The sequence below is a fragment of the Rattus norvegicus genome, chromosome 13, assembly GCF_036323735.1.
Source record: "Rattus norvegicus strain BN/NHsdMcwi chromosome 13, GRCr8, whole genome shotgun sequence".
In the NCBI taxonomy this organism is placed as follows: domain Eukaryota; kingdom Metazoa; phylum Chordata; class Mammalia; order Rodentia; family Muridae; genus Rattus; species Rattus norvegicus.
In genome coordinates this window covers 95,592,247-95,612,883 of record NC_086031.1, presented here as the reverse complement: position 1 = coordinate 95,612,883, position 20,637 = coordinate 95,592,247, and the positions used below count along the sequence as shown (strand labels likewise).

The following is a 20,637-nucleotide window of genomic DNA, read 5'->3' as shown; positions in this document are numbered from 1 at the left end:
CAGTGCCCACTGAACTTCTGGCACTGCCGCTGAGCCCACACAGGCCCACCTGTCAGCACTAGCTTAACTGTAGGCCTAGTTCTCAAAGACCTCCTGAGACTTCCACCAGTACCTTCCTCCCAGCCTGTTATAGCTACAAGACTTCACGACGGACATGGGCCAAGCCTGAAAACTTCCAAGTCATCCTCACCAGAGAAGATTCCCCAGGGACACCTGGCAGTGGCATTTCTGCCCGAATACCTGTTCCCTACTTGCTAAGATGGCTGCTTAGCTTGTCTATTAACATGCTATTATAAGAAATGTCTGTGTGAATAAACCGAGCATATCTGAAAGACAGATCGTGTGTGGACATTCTAATTGCTACTCATCTTACAGCCCATAGGCAAGGCTCTCTGCAACATTGATCCTAGCTTTGTAGGACTGATGCAGAGCCAGGGCACATGGCATTTCTGAGACGCCCACGGTCTTATACTAAGGATGCTGGGGGAATACCACACAGTCAATTATGTCACATGGTGGTTTGAATAAAAATGGTTCCCATAGGCTTGGTCCCCAGCATTGGGTGGAACTGTTTGGGAAGGACCAGTAGGTGTGGTCTTGTTAGAGGAAGTATGTCACTAGGGGTGGGCTTTAAGGTTTCAAAAGCCCAAGACATTCTCAGTTATACATACACACACACACACACACACACACACACCGCCTCTCTGCCTTGTAGACCAGATATAATCTCTCAGATACTTCTCTAGCACCATGCCTGCCAACCTGCTGCCACACTGCCCGCCATGATGAGCATAGACTCTAACCCTCTGAATCTGTAAGCAAAGCCTTCAATTAAACGCTTTGTTTTATGAGTCGTCTTGGTCATGGTGTCCCCTCACAGCAACAGAAAGGCAACTAAAACATGACACACACCAGGACGATTCCAGAGAAACAAAGTATTCACCAAGGGAGAAAACTGTTTTCAACTTCTCAAAGGAAATAAAAAATGCTGAGTCATGGGGGTAAAATTAAAATAGGGCAAGTGATAAATATGTTTGTTCATCAGATTCAAGTTTTTCCAATCCTGGTGGCTGCATATGTAAATATTTCTACCAGTCAGTCTTTGTTCTACGACAAAAAGAATCAACATCCCAAAACGGGAAGACTTCACATCAGCTCTTTTCTCTGTCTTTTAATGAAACATTGTGCTCTGCAGAAAGGATCTGTGATGGATCAGTAATTTTTTTTTCTACTCTTTAAACAAGACTTAAATGCACTTAAGAAGTACCTAGCTGGCTTAAATATGATCGAGCACGATATCTCCGAGTCTCCCATTACTCTAAAGATATTCAAGGACAAGTTAGAGCTGTATTGTTTATGGGGATTGTCCATCTCTATCCAACAGAAGCTTGGAAGGGTTTTTTCCTAATGTCTTTTCTCTGTGTGATATAACTCTCTCTTAAGGGGAATAATTGAATAGAAGTAAAGAGGATAAATTATAATTGCTTTTATAGCATTACAAATAAAAGTAACATCAGCAATGATGTGCAGAAAAATGTCTCTTTTTTAAAACCTATTACAAATTTCTCAAAGAACCATGTAGTGAGTGTAATTACTTCCTGGGGTGGAGCTGCAAGTGAAGCAGATGCAGAGATGAACAAGTTGGACGCCAGTGTGTGCTAATCTGAGGGACACACTGAAGTAGAGAATGGTCCCCCATTGACTCACATCCTGTTTGTTCTGGCTTCACATAGTTGCTCTCTCGCTTTAACTCTTCTTATCCTGGCTTCCTTACTTTGAAAGTGAGCTATTGCAGTCACCTCCCATTTCAGGGGTGTTTGGCACTAAATGCAATGAAATTGTCTGGAGAGCTTTTCCCGGATAGAGATCCCTTAGAGTCTACACCAAAAGAGCCAGAACCTCTGAGGTGGAGTCCCAGCCAGAGTAGATTTAAAATGCTCTGATTTGGCATCACTGAGCCAAACAAATCCGTCTCTAAGCTTATCCTCCACCAAAGTATCACATCCCTGGCTGACTGTCTGGTTGACCCTCTAGTCCTCCAGTGGACTCTATAGTCTACCCAACTCTCTAATCCACATGACTCGCCAGCCTGGTTTGATGCATCCCCTCCCCCGGAATCTTTCTGAACACACGTTTCCTCTCTGGCATATGCTTGAGTTTTTCTAAAACTGACATCCTGCTTCATACCCTGCCCCCAGAGAGCCTTCTCTAGTCAGTTGTGAGTGTGCACTGACAGAAATGTTTCCCTGCCTCTGAGTTACCTTAGCACTTTGGGTATCTGGGATGGTGTGGTGATTTGAATGAAAACGACCCCAGCTGCAGACTGTTCATATGGCACAGCCTTTCTGGAGGATGTAGACTGTGAGGCAGGCTCTGAGATGAAAAGCCTTATACACTTCCAGTCCGTGCTGTCTGCCCTGTGCTTCCAGTTGCAGACGTGAGCTCTCAGCCTCCTGAGGCCATGCCTGAGGGTTGGTGGACTGACTCCTATCCCTCTGGAAGTGTGAGAAAGTCTTTTTTCCATAAGTTGCTTCTGCTCATGTCGTTTTATCATGGCAACAACCGATAATGGTGATTTGATATATGAAACATATCATGATATAGAGAATGCTTAGATGGACTCAAGTGATTTGAGTAATTTCTTTGGAGTGTAAAGCTTTAGACAAATGTGTTTTAATGTTCTATAATCTGCTTATAGAGCCCGTCAGTGCCCCAGGGAGATATGTCGTGGGTGTTCTCAAGCTCTATCACCTTGAACACTTGTGAGCCCCAGAAACGCATCAGCTGAAGTCACATGGCCATGCGACATCAAGAGAAGGCAAACTAGAGATGCCTTAAAAACACGTTGGTAGGGGTTGGGGATTTAGCTCAGTGGTAGAGCGCTTGCCTAGCAAGCGCAAGGCCCTGGGTTTGGTCCCCAGCTCTGAAAAAAAAAAAAAAGAAAAAAGAAGAAAAAAACACGTTGGTAGCTATATTAGGGAGAAGTGTGTGTGTGTGTGAGTGTGTGTGTGTGTGTGTGTGTGTGTGTGTGTGTGTGTTGTTGTCCATCTTTATGTAATAGGCTTGCCATAGACAAACCCTATGGAAGAAAAACCCAACCACATCCGTCCACACATAATAAGAAAATGCTCGCCATAAACCCTGTTAGTACACTAATACACTTCAAGGCCTGGCCTCCTATAGTTACCTATGAAATTATAAATAGCAGGTTAAAGAAGTAAGTAAACTCAGGAACAGGCGGAAGAGAGACAAAGACAGGACAGTCAGTACCTCAAGCCCTCCAAATACCAAAACCAAATGGCCAAACCGTGTTAACTTTTGAGTGATCGAGCAAAGATGCATGAGAGAAAAGCCGCCTTCCACGGCCTTCTCACAGCTTCTTTGCTTCTTAATTTAATGTTTCTGATCATCAATCCTATGCATGAACACCTGTCATTCACAGAGATTAAATATTTAATATTACAGCCACACACTCCTGGCTGAGTCCGGAAATGTGAAACAGGAGTTGTACCTTCAGGGACCTCCTCTCAGCCTCCAAGAGTCCTGCTCCACGACCCATTCAGATTTGGATATGAACATTCTGTGCCTCAAATTCTAAACTTAGGGGTGACCTAAGTGCCATAGCTGAAGGCCTTTAGTCAAGCAAGAGAATTAAACATGTCCTTGCCAAGTCACCTCCCAAGAAAAGAAAAACAATGTCTGCCACCTATGAAAAACTAGTCAGGCAATAACAAATACTGGAGCCACACAATGACAATTCTTTTGTTCCGCCATGGCATAAACCACAGGCATCACTTTCAAAAAAGTAGCACAGTTTGCCTCCCCTAAAAAAGGAGCACCCAAGCTGGGCAGTGGTGGTGCCACCTTTACTCCCAGGAGGCAGAGGCAGGTGGATCTCTGTGAGTTCGAGGCCAGCCTGGTCTACAGAGCAAGTTCCAGGACTGCCAGGGCTACCCAGAGAAAGCCTGTCACAAAAAAATGGTGGGGGGAGCCCAAGAGTTCAGCCCTTCATAATCCCTTCTCAAGGGTATTGAGCAATTCCTTATGCATTTAAGTAGTTTGCATATCAGCCCATTAGCCAAATACATAGTCAAGCTAATTAACATAAGAGACCCATGAAAGCACGGAGTGATGACTTGCTAGTGTTTTCCCTACAATAAGTGTGTGTGTGTGTGTGTGTGTGTGTGTGTGTGTGTGTGTATGTGGTGTGTAGTGTGTGTGTCAGGATTAAAGGCATACACCACCACCACCACCACCCGCCAAATGTCAAGAAATCTGGAGAGAGCATGGAAGGGGAGGACAGAAGAAGGGTTCTAAAGAGAGCTGGAGGGGGAACCAGGGAGGGTCAGTGGGGATCAGGAAGGGCAACCATCACACTTTCTCTCAAGTATATGAAAATGGAAAGAGGACTATTTGGGGAGGAGGGGATCATCAGAAGGAGAACGAGGATAGGGAAGGTAGTAGTGGGGTAAGGATGAGCCAAGTAAAATGATACAAAACTGTATGAAAATCTCACAGCGAAGCCCGTTATTTCATAAGCTATCATCCTTTTTCAAAGGAGAAGATTGAAGGTGAACTACTACTGGTACTTCATCTGTAACTCCAGCACTGAGGCAGGAGGACTGTGAGTCCCAGGCTACCTTTGGATCCATTGAAAGACCCTGCTTCAAATAATAAACCAACAGCAACGAGGCAGACTAGAGCCAGCTCCTTCTGTCCCTGCAAGCCCCACTGAACCATGGAGGACCCAGAATGGGGCAGAGACCCAAGAGAATGGAAAGGAAACCTGGGCACTGGGTGGATGAGTTAAGAAAGCTGGCCCCTGGGAGGGGGCTGGGTGTAGGGCTTGAGCACAGAGGTCTGCATGAAAGTCTATGATACGGTTGGATCCCAACCCTTCCTTCACCCAGTACTGCCCTTCACTCACCCCTGCTAAAGGTCAGAGGCTGAGTCTGGAGTGTAAAACACTGAGGTGCCGGGTGTGGTGGTGAGGGACAGTGTATTAAAACATGCATAGCGGGTCTATTGGGGGGGCGGTTACAGGCTACCCTTGAGAGCCACCTTACTACCCAGGCCTGCTTCCACTCACTTCCACATACTACTAGGCAGACATTTCCCTGAGGACAGTATACAGGAGGCATCTTTCCTGGTCCAAAGAATGATGCTCTAAAGACTCTGACAATAAGAAAGCCCCACATGGAGAAGTTCCAGTCAGATCATCTCAGTGGCACCACCATCAACAAGCCTTACCCAGCACATGTGAATCCCCGCTAACCGTAAGGACAGCCCTCTCAGACATATAGAAAGAGGCTAGGACCACCGAGTCATGTGAGGGAAAGAGGGGTCAGAACAAACAAGCAGAAAAAAAGAACCAAGAGGAAGCAGGACTTACAGGGAGATAAAAATAAATCCTAAAACATCCCCCATGTGCTTAGGAATTTAAAATAAGATGGCAGAAAGAAAAATCTCAATAGTAACAAGTTAACATTGGGGAAAAAAAAAACCTCTGAGAAATGCAGCCAAAGACTCTATGGGAGACTAGAGAGAGGAAGAGAGAGAGGAGGGGTGGGGAGGGGAGAGAGAGGCAAGAAAACAAAAACAAGACTGCTCACAAGATCCAACATCTGAACAGAAGGATTTAGTGTAATGGGTTGCTCTCTACTCGTTTTGTGAAGAAAGAGTCATTGAGACTTTCCAGGATAGCAGACCGGGGTTGAACAGCGAGCCCCGTGAGACCCCAACACAACAGAATAAATAGAAACATACACTAACATTTCACTCCACTGTGAATAAGGGATAATGCTACAGAAGTTCTGAGAAAAGAGGGGGCCAGCAAGTTTCAAAAAACGGGTGAAAAATAAGAGAAGAGAGCAATGCATGGTGGCACTGACCGAAAGCCCCAGAATCTCAAGAGGGTGGGGCAGAAGGGCCCCTTGGGTTCAGAGCTTGGACCGCCTGGACAGCACAGCAAAACCCAACCTCAAAACAAGTCAGGAAGACGTTGGATTTCTTCTCAGTTGCAGCACTGGGAACTAGAGAATAATAGTGCCTGGAAAAATGTTTTGTAATCCACACTTTATATAGTCAAGCTAAAATGAAGTGTGTGGGTAGAACAAAGACATTTATAGACATGTAAGATCTCAAAACACTTCCTATGCAACCTTTCCGAGGGCGGTGCAAAGCATTAAAGGATTCGTCCCACCAAAATAAGAGAATTGGCGAAGAAAAAGGTTCTGAATCCAGGAGCCGGGGAGCCAGAAGGGACTTGCTGGGGGATGGTAGAGGAAGTGTGCTGGAGTGCTGGGATGTTCTGAAAGGCCCACATGTCAAAATATCTGCTCCCCTGGTCAAGCGCTATTGGGAGACAGTAGAAGCTTTAAGATGTAGGTAGGGCTAACGGAAGGACTACAGGTCACTGGGAGCATGCACTCTAAAGGGGTACCCCAGCTCCTTCTTCCTTTACTATGTGTCACACGACAACCATGATGTGGAAATTTTAACTCTGTCTTGCACACTCATGGTGATCTGACCCAAGACCAGAGGCTGAGAAGCAAGGGATCCATGCAACCATCAACTAGTAACACCAAGAACTGTGCACCCAAACCAACCTCTTCTCGTTAGACGTTGACTGCCTTTCATTTGTTACAGAGCTGGAACGTTGTCTAACACAATGGCGCGTTACTTGCCTGGGCTGGAGCTGGTTAGGAGGCTCTGAAACCATCGAGACCATCAGATTGATAGAAATGTGTAATGTGTTCAGACACCAAGAGCAGATCAGTGTCCTGGCTGGATTGGTTACCTTTGATACAACCAATGGGGACTGGAGAGATGGCTCAGGGGTTAAGAGCACTGACTGGTCTTCCAGAGGTTCTGAGTTCAATTCCCAGCAACCATATGGTGGCTCTGTATGGGATCTGTAATGGGATCTGATGCCCTCTTCTAGTGTGTCTAAAGAGAGCGACAGTGTACTCACATACGTTAAATAAATCTGATGATGATGATGATGATGATGATGATGATGATGATGATGATGATGATAAACAAAAAAGGCAATAAGGGGTGAATTAGAAGCAAGCATAAAGACATGTAATCTCTTTCTCTCTGTCTCTCTGTCTCTCTGTCTCTCTTTCTCTCTGTCTCTCTGTCTCTCTGTCTCTCTGTCTCTCTCTCTGTCTCTCTCTCTCTCTCTCTGTCTCTCTCTCTCTCTCTCTCTCTCTCTCTCTCTCTCTCTCTCTCTCTCTCTCCCCTCCTTCCCTCCCTCTTTCTTGCAGATAAGTATGTTACTTCTCAGCTACTGTTCCAGCACCACACCTGCCTGTCTGCTGCCATGCTCCCCCACCATGATGATCATGGACTCTAACCCTTTGGAACTGTGAACCCCATTATTCTTTCTTCTATAAGTTGTCTTAGTCATGGTGTTTCTTCACACCCGTAGAAACCTGTCTAAGATACTTTCTTGGTTAGGTGTCATTTGTATGCACCACTTTAACTAGCAAACATGCCCTGAGGAAGGAAAGTGCCTTCCACAAACTCCCATGCTTGCACACTTGTAGAATAATAGAGACAAGATTGGCAGCTGGCCCCACCGCTCTTCCAAGTGCTACACACACTTAGAGACAGACTGTCAGAACATTGGCTCAGCAACTCCTGGAATAACTTCACATTAAACAGTTCTGGCTGTAGGAATGGCTGGTTTGCAATCAACTGCAAGATACTCTCCCAATGAAAGGGACTCTACCTGACTAGAGTCTAAAATGCTGGGAGATCGGCAATCTCTTATTTTTCTAGAGAACAAAGCAGGGCTTCCTTCTGCATGGCCAGGAGCCTACAGGCTGTTCCTGACCATGAATCCTAGAGACCACTGATGCAAATACGCCATTAAAATGATGCACCCCTGAAATAAAACCCCACATAGATGCACCCCTGAAATAAAAACCCACATAACTTCAGTGCATGTCCAACACATGTGAAAACAGCCACAGAAAGACCTAGATATGATTATTTTTTTAATGGAAACAATCCAGAAATTCTCCCTTGTTAGGATGTGGTATATGTGAAGAGAGAATGGGAATTTGTAACAGTGACACACATAACCGGGTGACTCGTAAGGTCAAATTATTTGAGTGGAAAATGCAAGGGACAGAAAACACAGGCCTTATGTTTCTACTTTGCACAGCCCAATGACACACAGAACTAAGCCACAGATTGTTGCAAGAATATAGCAGGGAAAAAAAGGTGTTTGAAAAGGAAGTGACCCCAACAGACTGGCAGTACCTGAAGATGGAGGACACAGGGACAGAAGGTAATGCCCCACATGTGTCTCCTTCTCTATTTGAAACCTACATGAATTGCATCTTACAACTGCTCTTTATGAATATCTGATCAAATCTGGGATGGGGACGAGGGAACACGTGGCAAATGACTGCCTCAGCTGCCCGCTCTTCTAACTCTTCTCCCACTGTAAATATTTTAAAATAGGGGCTGGGGATTTAGCTCAGTGGTAGAGCGCTTACCTAGGAAGCGCAAGGCCCTGGGTTCGGTCCCCAGCTCCGAAAAAAAGAACCAAAAAAAAAATATTTTAAAATAAATTAAAGCAGAAGTGAGCAGTGGTTTTCTTGCTAATCAAATGAGTGCTGACGGGCTGAAGAATATCATAGGATAGGATTTAGGGTCTATTCAAAGTCAAGGACAGGCAAGGACCCCAATCCTGGTCCCCACCAGGTTCATTAGGCCAACTTAGGTAAAAAGAGGCTTCTGGACATAGTTCTCTTCCTCCAACTGATCACTGTCGTGGTTCTTCTGTGTCTAACTAGAAAGTTGTCCTTCTGTGAAAACCTTGAGACAAGTGGGACCCTATTTAGGAGGGAGTAACAGTGGGGTTGTGGTGGGTTTTGCAATGTAGCACAGTCTGCCTGATTCCGGCTGTGCAGGTAACACTTTAACAGTCTGTGTCACATCACAGGCAGAAGGGAGCAAGACAGAGTCTTCTCAATGTCTGCTCTTAGAGGATGCTATTACCCCGATAACATACAGCCCCAAGTCAGTTTGAAAGCATCTGCACAAAAAGAGCCACAAACCAAAGAGTATCGCAATAGGGCCGACACTGTGGCCATGAAGGTCTGCACTGGTCTGTCTATAGTGTCTCTCTCTGTTTCTATAACCTTGAAGCTCCTTGGAAGACAAAAGGAAACACAAAACATTTGGACTTGTATTATTTCACCTGGCAATACTTCAGAGGAGTGGCATCCAGTCTAATCTCTAAATTAATTAAAATTACTTTTTTTTAAGGCAGAAGGTTAAGCAAAAACTAAGTTGTTGCTGGCATTCTGCGAAGCGAGCGAATGACAGAAGACAGGGGAAAGGAAAGGGAGTGGGGCTTGGTCTCAACAGCAGCAGGGGTAGGAGGAGACTGAGACACAGGATAGCACTTTATGAGCTCAGTCATTAAGCACCTACTGTGTGCCAGGCATGGGGACTACATCTTAGTAAGGAAAAGCAAGACTGGTGCTGATTGGTGTGAGGGAGAAGCAGGAGCTGCCTCAAAGACTTTAAAAAACCTTTCCAGGGAATCAAGTGCTGACAGCCAGAGGAGAGAGTCTAGTCTAGACAGTGGCAGATTAAGAGGATCCATGCTCACAATCCTGGGAAGATAGAACAAAAGGACACACACATACACATACACATATATACACACACATACACACATACACATACATACACACACATACACATACACACATACACATACACACACATACACATATATATACACACACACATACATACACACACACACACACACACACACACACACACACACACACACACACACACACACACGGGGAAGAGGAGAGGGAGGAGGGGCTGGGGATAGTCGGTTCTGGTTTCACATGCTGCCCAGTAGCCAAACCCCTTCTCCTACCTTTGAAACAAAATTTGAGATGTACCCATCTCACTCCTTTCCCATAGTGCATTGCACCCTTCCAGTGATGTTCAGGTTGTGAGATCTGGCACCAATAGGGCAGTGGCTCTGGTTATACAATCAGACGGTGAATATTTAAATCCTCATCACAAGATTCTTTACAAGAAGAAATACACCAGGGAAAGACGTGGTTCACAGCTCAGATTCTCACCCTAGAAACCCACACTATTACACACTAAGACATGCCCCAAGCATTGAAGCTCTATTCTAGGGAACCATGACCTGTTCGATTGCCTGTCCATTATGGAGAAAACCTCTGATGAGATGAATCAGCTGGACTTTTTAGATTTCCAAATCTGCGGACACTGGGTCTCAGGATCATTTGTAACAGGAGACTGAAGGGCTGAGGACACGGCTGGGGAGGGGGAGTCTGCTCTTGTGGCACTGCTCTGGTTCTCTTACACAGAATCTTTCAGGAGCCGACTGAGCCGTCTATGTCTAGGTATTGTTACACATTTATGTGAGCCGTGATGATTCCTTCTTACATCAGAACCCAGTCTGGTGTCCAGCGAAGTGGGACGATCCCCCTTAGGCACAGGAGCTAGTGGGGTATGGTGGGATAACCCAGCCACCTGGTGCTTAGAAGAAAGACTGAGGCTCGAGATAAATCCTCCAACCTTGAATCTGACTTTATCAAGGGAAACCAAATGGGACGCCTACACTCAACTCTATTCAGTGCCTCTGGTCATGTGGGTCCATTGTGTGCCTTCTTATTCTCTTCAAATTGGCCTTTAAGTTCTCCTTCTACCCTGAGCTCACCAGGATGAAAATGCTGGGTTGTCAAAGGGAAGCGAAGAGTGGGAAGCCAAGAAAGTCTACAGTGCTATTTGCCTCAAGGTCTGTAGGAGTGGTGAGGGCCCGCTCCATCCAGGGGCAGTGCCTCGGAAACAATAAGGGATTCTTCTTTTCCTCAAAAGACCAGTATCGGAGCTGACGCTAAGTCACTGCCTATTTTCGTTGTCTTTAGAAAAAGTGAAAGGTCTAGAGAGATGCTCAGTGGATAAAGCCCTTCACGTCCACGTGTGAGGACCAGAGCAAAGCTAGATGCCACAGCGCACGTTGTCTGTGATCCCAGTGCTCCTACAGCGAGATGGGAGACAGAGACGGGAGAGTCCCGGGAGCTCGTAGGTCAGCTGGCTTGGCACACGGAGCCACAAACAATAAGGGGCCCCGACTGGAAGAAAATGGAGAATGAGAATATTTATATTCATGGTTGTCCTCTGACCTCGATATGCTTGCTATGGTGTGTACACACTTCCACTCTTATATGCAACTCTGTATGCATGCATGTGCACACAGAGAGACAGACAGACAGACAAGGAGGGAGAGAGAATGTGTGTTTAAAGATATTAGACAGCATGGGACACATGCCATCTCTTGGGAAGCCGAGGAAGGAGGATGGTGAATTTGAGGCCATCAGTTGAGACTCTATCTCCAAAACGAAATAAAATACATATACATATACACATACACATATACATATACATACATATACATATACATATACATACACATACACATACACATACACATACACACACACACATACACATACACATACACATACACATACACATACACATATACATATATATCTTGCTATTGCTTGAGTTCTGGAATGCCTCTCAAAGACTCATGTACTAAGGTTTGGTCCCAGGGTGGTGACTGGTAGAGTCTTTAACCAGGAGGGCCCAGTGAGAGGTCTTCAGGTCACTAAGGACACGCCCTTGAAGAGGCTCATGGGACCCCAGCCTCTTACCTTCCTGTTTTGCACTCTGGCTATGGAGTGAACAGCTGTGCCCTGTAAATCACTCTTGGCCACTGCATCACCACCATCTGAAGAGCAACTACCATGGACTGAGTCTTCTATAGCTGTGAGTCAAAATAAACCTTTCCTTTCGCAAAAAGGGTATCTGTTACAGTGGCAGAAAGGTCACTAACCAAAAGCACATCCCTAAATGGTTGAGATACTTTCTTCTACCACATTCTGCCAACTCTACCCAGGACACAGAGAGACGCTGGAAGCTCTGACTGACAGTGCAGGGGAGACGGCCATCATCAGCTCTTGCCTGTTTGCGACAGGGAGTTCTGAGAAGCCAGACCCCTAGATGCATAGACCTGGACGGCCCAGGACAAGACACAGCTCAACACATGAGCGATTGGGGTCCCGTTCTATCGAATCAAGTGTAAACATAGCCACTTCTTTCATATTGGGGCCCACCTGGGAGCCCCCTGCCAGAAAACACGCAATCACCCCATATGTTTTGTGGAAGATTCTGTCCTATCTGTGGGAAGATGCTGGAGACGCCACTCATTGCAGAGACATGAAGGGAGCAGATGGCTGGTGAAATGGGAGGCTATTCTCAACCCGGGGCAACAGGAAGGCTGGAAGGCAGAGCCCAAATTTAGTTTGAAACCTGGTGCCCGATGGTGCAAATCTAGAAATTCTCTTGAACCATCTGGTTTTTTAAAATAAACACCTGTCGGTCCAATCCTAGAATGGGAGGGACTTAAAGTCTTAGCCCTCTACCCCTAACACGGCACCCAGTGCCACCCTTAGTGCCTGGCTGTGGAGGGGCTCAGCCATGGAAGAACACATACGATGGTTCACAAAGGCCTCAAAGGGCTGCGCGATCCTTTTTCTTCTGACTTCTCTTTTGCTGTTCTTTTTCCTCACACTGTTTGACATCTGAAGTCACCACGTGCGCATGCGCACGCACACATGCATACACCACACCCTCTAAAATGTTCCTTGTCTCTCCACTTTCCAGCATCTTCCCTTCACCTTCTCTGACACTGGTACAATTCATCTGTGATCCATAAAGAATCAACCCTTTACCCTCTATGTAAAGTCACCTCTCTAAGTGTGATGGAATATAGTGTCCCTGCCAAATAAATGAACACCTCGGACTCTCTCCACTCCAGGCCTCCTTCGCAGCCATCACATGGTCTTCAGACCTCTCCTACAATATTTTTCATGAGCTACTCGTCTTAGTTAGGGCCACTATTGCTGCAAGGAAACATCGTGACCAAAAGCAAGTTGGGGAGGAAAGGGTTCTTACACTTCCATCCATCTCACAGTTCACCATCAAAGGAAGTCAGGACAGGAACAGCAAGCAGGGCAGGAACCTGCAGGCAGGAGCTGATGCAGAGGCCATGGAGGAGAGCCTCCTACTGGCTTGCTCCTTGTGGCTTCTTCAGGCTGCTTTCCTACAGAACCTAGGACCACCAGCCCAGGGATGGCACCACCCACAATGGCCGGGCCCTCCCCCACCAATCACTGATTAAGACCACGCCCCACAGCTGGGATTCATGGAGGCGTTTTCTCAGTTGAGGTTCCCTCCTTTCAGATGACTCTAGCTCGTTGTCAGGTTGACATGAAACTTTCCAGGGCACTGCCCCAACCTGTTACCTTGACTGAAAATGATCTGACCTGACCGATGGTTTCAGCAGACTCCTCAGCCCTTGGAAAAGGAAGCGAAGCAGGCATAGGGTGAAGGGTGGCAGCATGGACCTAGAGGAGGAACAGCAAGTCAGGTCTTCCTCATACGTCCCTTTCTCCCCACCCTGGGGGCTTTGTGAGTTTGTGAGACAGTGTGTAAATACACTGAACATATCGCTAACACTAGTGCAAGCATAACACTGATGTCAATTTTTATAGAAAATGCCTTAATTATCATAGAAGTAATGTCCTCAGTGTTTCTGTCAAATAAACTTCCCCTCATTGGCACAACCATTAAGTCTAATCCTGGGGTCCCCTTCCCCCCACCCCGTGCTCAACAGCAGTTTCTGTTCCTCTCCTTTAGAGCAGCCTCAGCCATTCTCTTCGTGCATCTCCGTGCCCTGAAGTCAGCCCAGTCCCTTGTCTGTCTTAAGACCCACCTACTCCGTCACTTTGGATGCCAGATGGGACCAGACATACTTGATGATGCTCCTGGAGGATATGTCATGAAAATGAGAGGACGGTAACATGAGAAGGCAGGGATCATCCTTACCCCTCACCCGTGTGGACCTATGAGAAGAAAGAAAGCAGACTGGCCAGGAAGAGGCTGGGGCCACTCTTCATTCTAGGACAGATGGTGGGTTGATGGCAAGTAGTCCCTCGGCCTGCAGAAATGGGTGGATTTAATGTTCTTGGGGCATTTAGTCTGGGGGAAGCATCGCCTGCAGAGAAATGGAGAAACAGATTTTGCAACATAGATACTGGGTCAAAGAGAAAGACAAAGACACGGGAACAAAGGGAAACTTGGCTCCTGCCTAGCCATTCTCCCGAACCAGTTCCAGCCAGCCTATAGCCTAAAGTATGAAAACCAGGAACCCATGTTTGGGGACTGGAGAGATGACTCGGTGGTTGAGAATACATGGCGCTCTTCTAGAGGACCTGAGTTCAGTTCCCAGCAGCTAGTGGTCTATAACTGCCCCAAACTCCCAGTTTAGGAGATCTGATGCTCTCTTCCGGCCTCTTTGGGAACCAGCATATACAAGGTACAGACACACACACATAAGTAAAAATAAATTTTTTCTTAAAAAGCAAAAACAAACTTGTTTTAATCAACGTAAGAGAGAAAAGAGATAATTAAAAGTGGGAGAGCCAGGTCTCACACATGTAAAGCAGAAGGTGCTCGCTATGAGCCTACATTTAAAACCCCACTAAGAGCAAATTGAAACAACAGAGAACCCACTATCAAAAAAAGGGCAAGAGATCTGAAGAGGCGTTCACAAGAGAAAGGACACAAATGACCACCAAACATAGCCAGGCGTTGAACACCATCTACGGCTAAGATGTGCCCTCAGACCACAGTGAGGTTGCACTGCTCGCTCCCTGCACGGCTGACATCAAACACCCCTGCCACAAAATGCAACAGTAGTTTACGTGTACAAACAGGACTGTGTCGAGGTAGGTAAACTACTCCCAGTAGCAGCTACTAAGCTGAGTACCTCTTCCCAACTTGTGAGCCAGAAATTCTACTCCTGTAGAGTATGGTGGAAACACGGAAGTACACCACTATAAAGTGCCCAGGTGTGACGGTTTGTACACGCTCGGCCCAGGGAGTGGCAGGATTAGAAGGTGTGGCCTTGTAGGAGCAGGTGTATCACTGTGGGCGTGGGCTTAGGATCGGCACCCTAGCTGCCTGAAGGTTAGTATTTTGCTAGGAGCCTTCAGATGAAGATGTAGAATTCTTAGCTCCTCCTGCACCATACCTGCCTGGATGCGGCCATGTTCCTGCCTTGTTGATAATGGACTGAACCTCTGAACTTGGAAGCCAGCCCCAATTAAATGTTGCTCTTATAAGAGTTGCCTTGGTCATGGTGTCTGTTCACAGCAGTAAAACCCTAACTAAGACAGCAGGAAAGATGCATGCAGGGAGCTACAACAGCTTTATCCATCATTGCTGGTAAAAAATAAGTGTCCACTGGGAGGACCATAGAAAAGAAATACACTGGGGTATGTTCCTTCCCTGGCACACAATAGTGGCATTGAGTGTACCAAGGCTGACCTGACAGTTTGGGTGAATTTCACAATACCATACATTGTTTAACCAAAGTTCAAAACCAGATGAAACAAAAATGTAACATTTAGGGAGCCACACTTACGTGGGGAAACTAGTGGGGAAACTAGTGGGGAAATGGAAGGATGTGATGATCTTTTAAGATGGATACTCACGGCTTTTAGGCAGGTGGGATGTCCAGGGGCTCCTGGGATGCTGGAGGGAGTCTGGGTGTCTGCGGTGCTGGGAACTGAAACCGGGGCCTCAGGCACTCTAGGCATGTTCTCCACTATGGAGTCCAAGAGTCTGTTTTTGCTCTGAATGTTTGTCAAAAACCTCCCCATTACATTTTATACATTTTTCTCAACCATGATACATTTTACAACGTTAAAGGGGAAAAGGAAGAAAGGAAGGAGGGAGAGAGACAGAAGGAGTCAGGGGAAAAGGGAAGGAAGGAAAGGGATGGGGAAGGAGAAAAAGGAGAGGAGGAGGGAAGAGGGAGGGAGGGTGGCAAGGCAGAGAGATTTAGCTCCTGGCCCTAAAAGTTCCCATGTTCCCACATGGTCAGTCATAAACAGGTTACTTTCACAACATGATAGCTGTTGTTTATCTTTTTTTAAATGAACTAGGCAACAAAAGGGATTGTTAGGAGATAGGGTTTGAGGCAGAACTATCTATCTAGAACCCCAGCTTACATAATGATGACATTGCTAGCCCACTAGGGGAGGTAAAAACTGTCCCCCTCCTCTCCTTACCTGCCTGACACTGGGAATTCCAAGGACAGATACAGCCGTGACTCACCCAGGCAGACGCGACTGATGGCTGATCGTGCCATAGTTCTTTAGAGGCTGCCTTCTAAAGGGTGATTTCAGTACGTTGATAATTACCAGGTAAGCCAGAAGGCACTTTTTCATTCAAAGGCATTTATTTCTTAATTAAGACGGCATGCAAGTGTTAACATTTATTAATTATTTTACTAGTTCACAGCAATATAATTAACTGAATTCTAACAGCTAAAAATGGTACCGCCGTCCTCGAGAAATTGCAACCGTCGGTAAGTGAATAGCTGGTCTAGAGAGCTGTCGTCATTTCAGTCTCTCTCGACACGTGTCAACCCTGCATGCTCACCCCACTACCTGCACACTGTCTCCCACCCATGGGCATGTGCCACTCAAGGGGTATCATTCCCACCTGGGCCTTTCCCGGGGACAGCATGCTTCAGTAGGGACAAGTGCTTCAGAACATGGTTTAGGGTCCCCAGCCCACGTCATGACGTTAACTATCTTCTGGTTCTCCACTGAAACCCAGGAGCTGTGTCCCTTTGCCCCCTTCACCCACTTTGTGTGCCATTGTTCCCTGATCCTTAGATCTGGAATGGACCTGTAGGTTGCTCCGACACACAATGTAAAAGGACAACTGGGGACTTCCAAGCCCAGCCCTGGGTCTGTGGATTTCACCCCACTGCTTTCAGAACCTGGGACCATTGCACTGAGAAGCTTGCCAGCCTCCCAGAAGATAGGAGAGCACAGAGAGAGGGTTCAGCTGACTGTCAGCAGCCACTCCCAGACATGGGCCACCACCCAATAACTTCAGCCACGTGAGTGATCCATCCCAACGCTGCCTCTTTGCAGTGAGACTGTCAATAAGTCCTGCATGCCTTTCCTAAGATGTGGAGCGGAGGTCACGGCAGGACTTTTCCATAAAGACAACAACAAGGACTGAGCGGGATTATGGCCACCATGTCCTGAGGTACAGCTGCTCAGATGGAAAAACACCAGTGACTGTGGATGTGTCTCACTCGAGAACCCCAACAGATACCTGAGAATTGGCTGGGAACTCTTACCCCTCGACCTCACCCAAAGGATGGACGGAAGAGGTCCTGTGAAGAGATTTTCTCTGGGAAAAGCACTGCCTGAACCTCAGCTGGGGAAGGGAGGGAGTGTGCCCTGTCTCCTGACACCTGCTGGGGCTGGATCCTCCGAACACCAGCGTCCACTCCAGGCTGTGCGGACATCTCACTAGTGTCTAAGAGAGCTAGAGTAGCAGAGAGCAAGGCTTTGTTGGGACATAAAGCCTGCCCCCTCTAAATGGAGCAGAGATGTGTGCACACGGTAACTGCTAGCCTAGAGCTGTTTTAGCTTCCGCCCAGGAAGATCAATGACCTGGAAGGTTACGTAGCTCCCAGGTGGAGAACTGAGGATGGGGGTCCAGTGGTAACTGGAGGTCTAGAGAGCAGCTCCAGCCCCAGAGATGCTGCCTCTACAAGGGCATTTGAGGGAAATCATAAGAAATGCGTTCAGATAGCTATGGGTTCCACAGAGTGCAAAAACAGCCAGCTCAGAATAGCGCCTAGAAGGCAGATGCTTCTATTATCCCTTACGAACAAGAAATGGACACTTGGGGAGCTTAACTGGTTTGCATAAAGTCATATGCAGTAAGTGCCAGAGCTGGGATGAGAACCCCAACACATATGACTCCCAAAGGGATTCTCCACCTCCAAGTTCTTCCACATTGCTGATAGCCTGCACGGTGAAAGAAAAAAGCAGCCACACAAGGCCAAGACCAGATGACACAGAGGCTAACAGGCTAAAGTATAAGCCAGGTAAGGAAGCTCACACCTGTAATCCAGCACTCGGGAAGACAGAGGCAGGAGGATGGGGGTTTAAGGCCAGTCTTGGGTATATAACAAGGTAAAAAGGAAAAAAAATTTAAAAACAAACAACAGTGAATAGGCATGGCAGGGTCTCCCTCACCCCAGGAAAGAAATAGATGTCCTGTAAGGACAGACAGGAAACTGAAGCCTCTGGGCGTGGGGCAGGGTGGAGTGGGGACACTTATCATAGCACCAACACACCCTCCCTGCTTAATACTTCTGTAATTCCAATCAAAACCCCCCAGAAGCCAGTGAGTCAAGACATCTGGGCAAGAGGAGCCTCCCACCTCCCACCTAGTGAGAGAGTCAATATTCTCCCTCTCTAGCACCAGCTGTAGATCCTTACAGCTATGGTAGCTCTGGGAACATGGCCATTTCAGCAAGTCCCATCCATGGCACGGCCAGGGGCCACGTGTCACTCGAGAGAAAGAGAAGGGTCCAAGACCAGAAGAGAGAGACCGTGTGTGCGCCAGTGTGTCTCTGTGTGCATGTTTAGCTCAAAGCTACAAAAAAGAATATGGCAGACTCGTAATCAATAAACGTCTAATTAAATGTCTACAAAGTGACATGCCAACCTCATTTGTTAAATTATTATTCACAAGAATTTCATTACGCTTGGAAACAATCTGTATTTTAGGTTTTCGTAATTACTTCACAGGAATCCCAAGTGTGAATGAGAAATCACAGTAAATTGTGAATTAAATAAGTTGTTCATAGCTAGATCACTGCAAAGGCAAAATTATTTTTAAAAAAGTCTTCCAAAATATTTATAGTAAAGAAAGTTATATTTAATATGGGATTTTTTTTTTAGCCATATAGGAAGGGTAGGGGCTTTCATCAAGTTCCTAGAATCTTTAAAGGGGCCAGCCAATGTTGAATAAGCAAACGGGGAGTGGGGTGAAAAATACCAATGCAACCAAAGTCATACATGATGCTTTGTTGAACATGGTAGGGGCATGGCTTAGGGGTAGATAAAACACTTGCCTACCATGCTCAAGGCCTGAGTTTAATCCCTAGCATACACACACACACACACACGCATGCACGCACATACACACACGTTGAAACTCTGGTCGTCACTTGCACCTGCCTCGAGAAGGAACCATTTTGTGCCTATGAGCAAAGAGTGTAAAGTAGGGTTGCCCCAATCAAGGCCTCTCCTATACTTAACCACGTGCTCCAAAGCAAGTGGCTCAACCTCACTGAGCTTTGTCCTCAGCAACTGTGACACGGAGACGCTCACAAGAGCATGTGAGACTCTTGAGAGCATTAACCAAGCTAACGCGTCTCAGACCGTGTCTGGCACCGGAGCGAGGAGTATGTTAACAATGGCTGTTCGTGGAGACTCGAGTCTGCCAAGTGAACATCACCCCTCAGCCTCACTCATGGCTAACTTTTGTCTTTTAAAGTGAGTGTGTGCAAAAGCAGTTCTCGCCGGACACACCCACGGCGCCTGGCAGAAGACACTGAGAAGGGTGTAAAGTGAGAGCCAGCCAGTAGTAAGTAGAGAGCTGGATACCCTGGGCACGAGCAAAACACACTTCTAGAGTGGAGGTTCTCATCTGCGCAGGTCCTGAAACGGTTCCGGTACAGTTGTCTGTAGAGTGGTGGTTCTCAACCCGTGGGTCACAACCCCTTCAGAGACCAAATGACTCCTTCCCAGGGGTAGCTCATCAGATACTTACATTACGGTTCATGACAGCAGAAGGGGTAAAACCAGCTCCTAAAACTGACTAACTCAGAAGATCAGAAACAGCTGGGTCGAGTAGCACAGGGTATGCTCAAGGCCAACCTGGGTAACTTACTGAGACTAGATCTCAAAAGAAAGGGGGGGTGCATCTTAATGGTACCATGTTTATGTAGCATGTGTGAAGTTCTAGGTTCAGCCTCCAGTCTTCCTGTACACCAAAAATGAAAAATAAATTATTTCTTGGACAAACACTAGATAGACAAAAAAAAAAAAAAAAAAAAAAAAAAAAAACCAAAAAACAAAAAAAAAAAAAAAAAACCAAAAAACAAAAAACAAAAAAAAACCAAAATGCTTGCTCTATTGTTACAGACCCAAAGCTGGGTCGGTAAGATCACCTATCAACAGAGAAAGGATCTGATTAGGAATGAAAAGACTGAATAGGAAAGTGTGGGCATGTGTATTCTGGATGTGCAGGAAGGGGTAGGACAGACCCTAAGGCACAGCACAGGGGCATCTCTGCGGTGGCAATGGGGCTGACCTGGCATCCTCACAGATCTGGGAAGTATAACCTGACTTGTGAAACTATGAAGAAGGGAAGCTTTGAGCTAACCTGTGTAAATGTCCATCTTAAGGACAGTACCGCATGCTAACCAGAGACTGTGAAGGGTTTGGCCTTGAAGGCAGATAAATTTTTCATCATAAACTAACTCAATAGAAACATAGAGTCTCTAGAGATCCCTTGTAAAGTGAGGTACCATAGAAACTTTCTGATTGTACTGAGGCAAGGAACTTGAGACTATGGGGCCAGTCCCTTGCCACGGTC

General features: G+C 46.5%; 1 protein-coding gene across 7 annotated transcripts in view; it reads right to left on the bottom strand.

Annotated features, from left to right (window-relative positions):
* Cnih3 (cornichon family AMPA receptor auxiliary protein 3) overlaps nt 1–20,637 on the bottom strand; it is a 191,061-nt gene that overhangs the window by 126,617 nt on the left and 43,807 nt on the right. For 2 of the 7 annotated variants that reach the window (XM_063272624.1, XM_063272627.1), the window contains exons 2-3: nt 13,865–14,146; nt 13,416–13,496 (exon numbers count right to left, since the gene is read on the bottom strand). The exons of 3 other annotated variants lie outside the window; for them this stretch is intronic. In XM_063272624.1, coding sequence (XP_063128694.1) covers nt 13,416–13,472 — 57 coding nt within the window. In that variant the 5' untranslated portion in view covers nt 13,473–13,496; nt 13,865–14,146. Of the gene's footprint in view, nt 1–13,415; nt 13,497–13,864; nt 14,147–15,647; nt 20,089–20,637 lie in introns of those variants that run through there. 2 more of the 7 variants (XM_063272625.1, XM_063272626.1) reach the window with 2 other exon arrangements.